General features: G+C 34.4%; 1 protein-coding gene across 1 annotated transcript in view; it reads left to right on the top strand.

The window, feature by feature from the left end:
• Positions 1-346: 346 nt before the first annotated feature.
• LOC117104380 (tyrosine-protein kinase receptor Tie-1-like) overlaps positions 347-10,135 on the top strand; it is a 37,503-nt gene continuing 27,714 nt past the window's right edge. The window contains exons 1-2 of the mRNA XM_033245206.1: positions 347-531; positions 7,026-7,316. Coding sequence (XP_033101097.1) covers positions 459-531; positions 7,026-7,316 — 364 coding nt within the window. The 5' untranslated portion in view covers positions 347-458. The remainder of the gene's footprint in view (positions 532-7,025; positions 7,317-10,135) is intronic.

Below are 10,135 nucleotides of genomic sequence, written 5' to 3'. Positions count from 1 at the left end.
AATATCATAGTATCATACCACATCTATTATTTAAAACAAATATTAGAAATATAATTGAAGGCGGTTTTAATTTAGTATTATATATAACCGTCTTGAAAAAATATTGTGTTTTCCCTTTATTAAGGAGTGCCTAAAATATTGAAATAAAAGTGAGGTCTATGCTTGTAATCTTAATACAATTAGATTAAAACTGATCGATTTCTTCGCTGGAAATTAAGAGTTGGTCTTAACGAGGCGGAATGGGCTTGGTGTATACGCCAATCGAAGCGTTGCCTAGTTGTTATCGCCTTTCCACACTTCCGGCTAAGGGAAGTTGTCTGTTTATCTATATGAACTAGAAATCTTAACAAGAGCAGTACATACTATTTTGTTCGTGTGGCTACCAAACAGGTTCTACCAGCAAGTCCAGCAACTAAGACGCACGCCTAAATTACATAATTATGTTTAACTAATTTACAATGGATTTCTATATCCTGTTACTCAATTCTATGATTTTTAGCTGTATTTTCGTATCGGTGAAAACAGAAATAGGTAAGTGGTAAACCATATACTACACAAGAAGTAATAGTTTCCTACCGATGATGGAGTGTTTCGCATCCACTACAACATCTGGTGTCTACCCATTGTTGTATTTTTCAGTATAAAACTTTTAACATCGGATTTAATGACATTTTTTTTATGTGTGGAGAGAAAGACTGTTTCGACATGTAAAAATCACAATCAGTAATATATAGCATAAACTTTTAAAAATAGTAAACAGCACTAAAACTTATTTATTACCATCCAGGGTCCTTATAGTCGAAGCCTTGCTAACAAACGATTGTTCTCACAACAAAAGAAAAATGCCATAATTCACTAAGCTTCATCATTCAAAGTAGAATTGAAAACTACAATTCAATTTCAATTAAGAGTGGCGCGTGGCACATGGTAGGTTTTTTGGGCTGCAAATCGGTAGATGGTGTGTTCGAGGTCTTAGGTGCAATGTTCTTTTACAACCTTGAAAAAAGAGGAAGGGAGAGGGAAGAGGAATCTTCCCTGCATATGGGATCACTTATTTTGCCCCTGTATTAATTGCGCCTGTATTAATTGTGCTATATTAGACTGTCATGGCGAATTATGAAAATTACTAAATTTAAAAAGAAAATAAATAAAGAACTATGCGCGACAATAACAAAGCTCTTACGCTTGCACTGTCGCCTCTGCCTCTCCCAAAACGTAAGAAACCGCCATATAAAAATCACAAAACTATACTGGCTAAATTTCATGCGTTTCTTCATGATATTTCCGTAGCCTTATAATAGCTCTTTAAATTATACTTTTCCATACTTGTTGTGTTTCTCAAAATTGCTCAGCATGCCCATCTTCTATTTTAAAAATATGCCTATCTATAGAAAAAGATAATTATGCCTACAATACTTTCGTTTCGACAACGAGAGGATGGTAAACAAGTAAATCTTGTCCCAGCTGTCGATGTACCATGATCTGTGGTATTGCCTAGGAAGTGGTGAATTATTGCCCTATTTGAAATCAGTTTTACAATCTGTGTTGGTTATCATGGCTGTGTCATCTGGTATCTCTGTCTGCAATCTTCCTCTTTAACTCTATATTTTTTACCTAAATTTGCATCAAATGTTCAGTGTGACGCATTTAATTACATCGAATTTAGATTTATTTATTTATTGTTTATTCAGGAAGACAACTATAAAACAAAACAAAGGACACGTTAAAAAAAAGTATTTCCTAATGATTTTCAAATTAAGATTTCTACTATTACACACGTATTAAATAAGATGATTCATTGGATAATAAATAGTCATCTGATATGTCTTTAAAACAAAGTAATGGTTAAATTAATATTTTGTCGTATATATATATACAGTATGTGTGTGTGTTTTAGGATTCCTATCAATTCGTCTAAGAAAGTACCGTGTTGATGAAAATTGAAATTATGTAAAGGTTAGTCGGGTAAACTAGTGGCCGTCGCTGTTTGCAATGAACCGTGGAGACACTTTCAGATTAGTGGTTTCTGGTTCAATTCCATCTGCTGCTATCCTTGTTCAATTGGAGGACTGATATGCATGTGCGATAGCAGGCCGTCTTTTAGTAGGCGTTGATTCTGTGTGCAATATGGCTCATGTGCACGCTTAATAAATGCAGTATTTTTCGGAAAAGAACAGGGCTCTCGCAGTGTATAGCCTCCTGATTCACTACTACAACTTGCAAAAGCCCCAGTATGCTGAAGGCGGCAACTTAAGAAAAACACAAGACAAAAATGCTATTATTATTTAATAATGATATCAGATCTCCATTTGATTTCAAAACCAAAACTAGGCCTTAACCCATTCTTGCTGTCTTTTCTTCTCCTGTATTAAAGACAGAAACACAACACAATAAAATTAAATACCTGTACACTTTGCCGATATCAATTAAACATACCCTCAAACTGGTAACGGTAATCACATTCGAATTCTATAAACAATAATTATTCCACTTTAGATGTGACATAGCTATTCTATTTTCAAGTTTGCGTAAGCTGTTAAAAGGTAAATTTTCAGTAGGAGCTTTCTAAGTTGAGGTTATCCACCTCTTAGAAGGTACAAATCCCTTTGTCCACAATTCTTATTGGAAGTTTGGGATTTTCAGAATAAGCCGGTAAACTTAAATGTAACTTGTACTGGTATAGGCATGTATAATTCGCCTTTTCAGTGAGGTTATAAAACGCAGTTATTTTCCCTGGTCATTGAGTCCACATGCTTTATGTGTTGCTGCTGGTAATCATCACAGGAGCAGGCAATCCCACCAGGTGCCCATTTATATATAAATGAAAATGTAATATGACTTATATAAACCTACATTTCCATAAAATTGTTAATGATTATTATAGTAGACAATTTCTTTTGGGTAAACAAGATATACTGCTGCTGCTACTGCTGCTACTACTACTGTTAAAAATAATAATAATAAAAATATTAATTTAAAAAGACTGGGAAAAATCCCACGTTTATAATAGACAGAACTCTAATCTTTGTATGCCTCGTCGAATATATAGTCAACTTTTAAAGAAGACTTTTGAAATTGCCATTCTTGGTCCATTCGGCTAATACAGGCTTATCATATAACAATTATGAAAATGGTTTGAGGCAAAAAATACAATTGAAGCATGTCTTAGAGATGTAGGCCTACAAGCCTGGTTATCACAAAATATGCTCTGCTTCAATCCCGATAAGACTGAAGTACTATGTATTCATTCAAAGTACCTTTCAACACCGCCTCCAATCAATAGCATCGCGATTGGAGCCGAGACTAATGTTCTTCTATCATCAGAAGTTCGCAATATTGGAGTTGTTTTTGACTCTAATATGTTGATGGGGAAACACATATCCAACATTTGCAAGTCCGTTACGTATCACCTTCGTAACATCAGGTACATTAAAAGGCTCCTGACCAATGACGCTCTTCTTAAATGAGTGTATGCTCTTATTTCATCTCGGTTGGATTACTGTAACGCTGTTCTCTGTGGTATTCCTGCTAGTCGGTTGAGAAGATTGCAGCTATGTCTTAACACAGCTGTCCGGCTCGTCTCTGAGCACATTACACCTTTCCTCAATCGACTGCATTGGTTACTGATAAACAGGCGCATCTTCAAGATTTTACTCCTCACATACCCTTAACCATAATGCTCCACAATACATTGTTCAACTATTGAAGTCTCGTTCTGCAAGATGTTCTCGGTCTCTGAGATGGATCACTGACACGTCTATACTATCAGTTCCTGCATCACGTCTCAAGACCTACGGCGACAGGGCGTTCTCTGTAGCTGCCCCAAAGTTGTGGAATTCATTACCGGCTGATCTTCGTGAGCCACCTTCACTCCTTGTATTTAAAAAGAATTTGAAGGCTTATCTCTTCAATCTTTGTTAACTTTCTCAGTTAATAATTCTCATTAATCTGTTAATCTCTGTAGTTATATTTCTGTAGTAAAGTTGTTCTGTAGTTAAGTTTTTTTTTTTTTTTTTTTTTTTTTTTTTTTTTTTTTTTTTTTTTTTTTGCGAAAGTCGCACCTCCTTAAGCCTTAGTCCTTACTTGAGGTAGCGCCGCCAACTTAGTGCACGGTAGGGGAGCCATAGGCTTATCCTTGGTGGAACTACCGGAGGCCAGTAAACTGACGCCGAGGTACCTGCGTGTACACGGTAGTGATGGCGACGCTATCTCAAAATCGGAGGTGCGCACTCCATCCCCACCCCCCCTTCGCATTCTTTTGACTTTGTTTCTTGTGGCTTCAAAAGCGCCTTGAGACGGTTTTCTGTGGAAGGCGCTATATAAATATACGGCCATTGACCATTGACCCTCGCGCGTATAAAACGACGGACGTGATTTATCGACCACTCAAACTAAAAAATAATAAAACCGTATTCAATCATTTCACCATGAAATTCAGGTGAGAAATTTGGCTTACGTTTTGATGGGTAGCGTCTGAGTGTTTGACATATAATTTTGCTCGTGGGCTAAAAAGGTTGCAGAACGGGGGTCTAGGCCTATAACATTTCCTGCTCGTCCGCCGTTCAAACTGGCACCGAATCAATGTCTTAGAGCTTCCCATCAGAGCCAATAATAATGAGATAAATAACTGGTCGCTAATAATATCTAATAATAATAATAATAATAATAATAATAATAATAATAATAATAATAATAATAATAATAATAATAATAATAATAATACTTAGACTTAACAGCCACCCATACAATAATGATCTATTAATTAATCAATCAGCAAGGGTAATCCTAGAGCTCCTCATAGGAGTTAAAAACTAAGTTACTTTAGTTTTCAAATATGCATGATCTATGTTGAGTTATTAATTCAATTTTTGCTACAGGGTATTTTACAGCATCTAAAATTTTATTGAATTTTATAATGGGGGGGGAGGATTTTTTATTTATTGATTCAATTCTTGCTATTTTACAGTATTTAAATATTTGAGGATTTAAAAAAAGTCAATTCTATTACTGAAATTTTTCATTGGGGCCATTTTACCTACTTGTCATTTGGGGCCATTTTTACCGGGGACATTATTACAAAAATTATTTATTTTAGTAATCCGTTAAACGGCAGTAAAATTAGAAATTGAAATAAAAGTTTAAGCTAAGTACTGCAGAATGTTGCTCTACCAGGTCGTTCTACTTCAGACAGCTTTGTGAGAAACGTGTGTTAGCATTGTTATTGTATTGTTTGGATGTTGGCCCTAATAATAGCGTAAAAACTCAACATATGTTGATTGATCTTTCTGTAACCTTGAACTTGTCGTTTGCTTCAATATTGTTACTATGTGTTGGACCTCATAGTCAACAAAATGATTGAGTAGATAACGGAAGATTGTCGTATTATTGTAAGGTATTCGATTGTTGCGGGGACTAGGCTACCCCAGCTGTCTGGGGCTACTCGTCCTGCTTCAAAACAAGAAGGCCGTCGTGTCTATAGACGTACAGTATGAACCAACAGCGAAGTGTCCCATTTTGAATCCCGATTGGGACAATTGGTTTTTTTTTTTCACACACTCATATTGCTCTTTAACGTTCAAAACATATGTCTATACTAGTAGTATTTACTGTAAGACGGTTCACAGATTTTATCACTTAATTATGTATTTAAATATCCATTTAAATACATAAAGATTAATGCGGTAATACTAGACCTATACAATGCAGTTGATATAATTATTATTATATAGACCTATATTAATGTAAATGGAGTATTTTTAAGACTTAAATTCTTTAAAATAACAGTGTTAGGCCTATGTGTTTTTTTTTACGTGTACAGTATACTGTTTATGCGGACTGATCGATAGATCAACGGATCAATATTGATCGATCAAGAGGGTGACGGATCAACCGACCAATCAACAATTTGATTGATCGATCTACTGATACATTGATCGATGAAGTATTCAAATTTGAACTTTTTTATAACTTTTAATTTTTGCTCCTGTTTATCTCAGTTATTTTATGGTTTTTTTGTGCTGTGGATTGTTTTAACTGAATGTATTAACTTGAAACTGAATATCTTGTATGTGTGTATGTGTGTATGTATGTATGTATGTATGTGACGATGAAAAAAAGAATCTTAATCTGATAAATAAATTTGCTTCTGATTTAATGAAACAGTAAAGCCCATTATAGTGGAGTTGAATAGCTTGGTGGTTAAGATGCTTGCCTTCCAATCCCAGGGTCCTGTTCAATTCCTGCCAGTTGCAGGATTTTTTCTCACGACATAAACAACTCCACTCTCTATATCTCATATTGAGATTTAGTTTGTGTAAAGCATCGTGTGTGTATGTTTGTCTTGTGTAAGGGATTGTCACCTACAAGTAGGACAGTGATATATATATATATTCGCTATTCGCAATCCTTGGCACATGTGTTGTGTGCCTAAAGAAAGAAAAAAAAAAGGAAAAAAAAACAAAAAACAAAAACAGAACAGTCAAATGAAAAACAAAAACAAATAATTAACATCAGTAACGATAATTATGTTGATGTTAATGATGATGAGGATGATAACAACAACAACAATAAAATATAGGCCTGTGTATAATGACGACTTGTGTAATTAGAATGGTTCTAGCAGTAAAAGTTAATATTAGTGGTGCAAGATGGACGATATTAGGTGATTATGGAGTCTTTATTTGAGGCTGAAGGGCGGCACAAAGGATAATCTTCAGGGTCACTAAAAATGATATGACGGACGGATCGGTGTATGGCATTGTGTTGCACAGGCCATGGTTGTTATTAGAGTATGAATTCAGTTAATTACGGTAGTTGTTTAGCGTTATTTTGTACTCGTTATTCTGAAGTTACGGGCCGGCATAATAGGCCTGGAGGATTGGAAGAAACTGTAGCAAGGTAATAAAAAAACCCACCTGAGTTCTCTGTTCTTCAGAGGAGAGAAATTTAAGGGGAATGGAAAGCCATTTTAATTATTGAATGCATCTCTTGACAGTATTATTAACACGATATGTCTATCATTTCAGGTACGAATATAGTATTCATCAACAAGTCTCCTGTTATCGGGTCAAGCGACGCTGAATTAACGTGTTTTGATACAGGGGACACTTATCAGAACGTATCTCTCACTCTTGATCGAATATACGATACAGGCTATGTATTGCCGACGTCGTCATCTTTTACGGGACTGCCGATCCATGGTCAACATAATGTCAAGCTGACGTTGCAAGAAAGTCAAAATGATGCACGATTCGGGTCTTTCTCCTGCGCGTTCCAGGATAGTGGAGAGCTAAACACCGTAATAGTATCCGAAAAAGGTGGGTTATTAATACTAAAATCTAATCTTGAAATATTAGCATACAATCGAAAATTATGTTTACTTAATAGTTAATAAGCCTATTCTATGTGTTTTCTTTAAAAATCCTTTAACAGTTAATAAACATGTTTGTTTGTGTGTTTGTTTTGTTTTTTGTTTTTTTGTTTTGTTTTTAGCCGATGCCTAGTCTAGTACTGACAGACTCGGAAACAGTTCCAAAAGCCAGATAAAGTTTATGTTAAATAGCGGCCTATTAAATAAATGTTGGAAAAAAAAGTTTTTCTCATCGAGATTCGAACCCAACAAATTTTTGATTACACCTGTTTACACCATTGGATTTTCCCATAGGACAATTTTTCCCCTTCAAGGTAGTGCGTAATACTGGTACGCAATAAATATTAAGATAATAATTATAATAATATAGAAATTTATATAGCGCCTTTTGCCAAAGGATACAAGGCGCTTAGAAAAGGTTTATTGTAAGAAAAAGGATTATTTAGGAAGTAAGTGAAGATAAGATACGATCTTAATAAGTTAAGATATATGAAGTTGCTGGAAGAAGATTTTCTAGGTGATTCTCTGTACCGAAGCTACTATCATGAAGTGTATGTTACTTACTTTCAGTTTCACGTTTTACTTTCTGTATGATATATCGCAATGTTAGAGATTCCCCAGCCTAATTAGGACAATTTCAACGTAAAGCATGTGCGCGTGCGGCTAAGACGTATACCCGTGATAGAAGATGTAACGTTGTATTTCTATTAGTTATATAAATGCTTCGCCAGGTAGATATGGAACACAGCATCTAAAATTACAAGGAAACATAAAACAGCACTCCTTAAAAAGATTAAATAAACCGTGTTCACAATGTAGGGCCTAATCAATATAAATGTCAAATCATCAAGTCCATACTATAATAATAGACTTGTTTACGGAAAATGTATTTTGTTCAGGGGCCTATGTATTCACTGAAATGAACTACGGTGTTCATCTCGTGTAACACCTGTTTCCGTATTTAAAATAAACGATCTAATTCCATTCTTTGCAAGTAAGCGATGCGAGCAAGGCCGAAGTAGTTAACGGCTTTAGCTTGACACGATGCGCCTATCACATATCTACCACTATTCAAGTGACCATCTTTATTGGGAAAACATAAAAATTCATAACGAAAATTGCATTTCGATAGTTAAAGAGAATGTCTTAAACTCGCAGGATCGAAATCCATTCCAAGAATGTCTTTATCTATCTAAATAATTTTTAGCTTGTTTTTGTTGAAGTGTATCTAAGTCTATAAAAATATTAAACATAACAGATGTCCGATGTATTAACAAAATCTTTGTACCCCCATGGTCGTTTTTATATCTACCATACAGTATTCCATCTAAGGTCCAGTCAGTCACTTAAAAATTTGTGCTATGTTGATTGAAATAAACTTTGAAATGTATATATAATGTAATTGCTAGGTAAAATCATTCAATTTCTTATATATTCTTTTATTATCGCCAAGCCACTCTTTAAACCAGTTTCGAACAACTCCTCCAAAGCCAACTGTTTTTAATTGGTTCATAGTGGTATTAGCACTATATTTGTATAAACAAAGCAATACTTAACAGTTATATATATCATGCCATTTAATAAACCATCATCACGGAATTAAACAAGTCGTTGTGAGTTGGTTAAGGATATAATTGTGCTAATTCGGTGATTAAACTTATTTCCTCCATTCAAGTACAAAGGAGTGTTGTTGAGTTCATTATACGGATAAGAATAACTTCAAAACGTTTTGCAATTAATTTAACTAAATTATTATTTGATTGCGTTTAAGTAAACGTGCAAACAGGCACGCATATCCTGGAGTGCAAGGCTAGGTTTGGACTGCATTGCAGATACTAAATCTGCCCACCATATAAAATCACATGTTTAAACAATAAGAATATTGAGAATAATTTGATAAAAGTACAACAGTTTAAAATAGGCCTATGAAAAAAGGTGATTCTAATTTACAATTAGAATTTTCCGGTGTCTTTTTAAAATAATATTACTAAGCTGGTTCTGGGATTTAGACCCGATGAACGAGATGATAAAAATCAGTAAAATTGAGATTTATAGATTCATAATTATGATATGCATTTAATCAACCCTTGCCTGCTTTCATAGTAGTTAATAGTTAGTTTAAAAATCTCTTGTCGTAAGAATGATATAATATGTAAACTTTAGGTTCGGTTTGTAATTTCGTATTCAAAAATGTCTTCATTTTCTTACATCGTAATACTCGGCGATTGATACATCGTATTTAATATATGATAATGAATATATACTTCATGCTATCTACTTGCATTATCATAACACCTTATATTTTTGATTGGAATCTTATAAAAAGTAATTTTAGACATTGGAGATTTTAAAATATATAAGTAAACCTAACGTCGAAATCCTACATTTTTTAAAAATAAAGCTTGTATGAATTTATGGGTATGCACATTTTACTATGTTGAGGGTTCTTTCCATCTTTTATCAAATAAGTTTTTTCATGATATGTTATCAAAGTGTAACTGATTGCGCATTAGGAATAAGCTACTGTTTATGTTCATCTACGATTTAGTTGATAAAGATTCTGGATTTATGCTGCACCTCTTCCGTTAGAAAATCTCCAGTCAATGTCCGGGTCAAACTAAAGTCAGATATTTAGTTGTATCATGGAGGTATTATTGAGAAGGAGATCACTCGGCAACAGATCCCTTTGACGCGACAAACCTATGTGTTCCCCGCTTTTGGATCGCGCGCGGGCGTATTACCCTATAATTCACATTTTTTCGTTAG

Source organism: Anneissia japonica, unplaced genomic scaffold, assembly GCF_011630105.1.
Source record: "Anneissia japonica isolate Jap-2015-1 unplaced genomic scaffold, ASM1163010v1 scaffold287867_len1003013_cov215, whole genome shotgun sequence".
In the NCBI taxonomy this organism is placed as follows: Eukaryota; Metazoa; Echinodermata; class Crinoidea; order Comatulida; family Comatulidae; genus Anneissia; species Anneissia japonica.
This window is presented reverse-complemented; position numbering and strand designations above follow the sequence as displayed.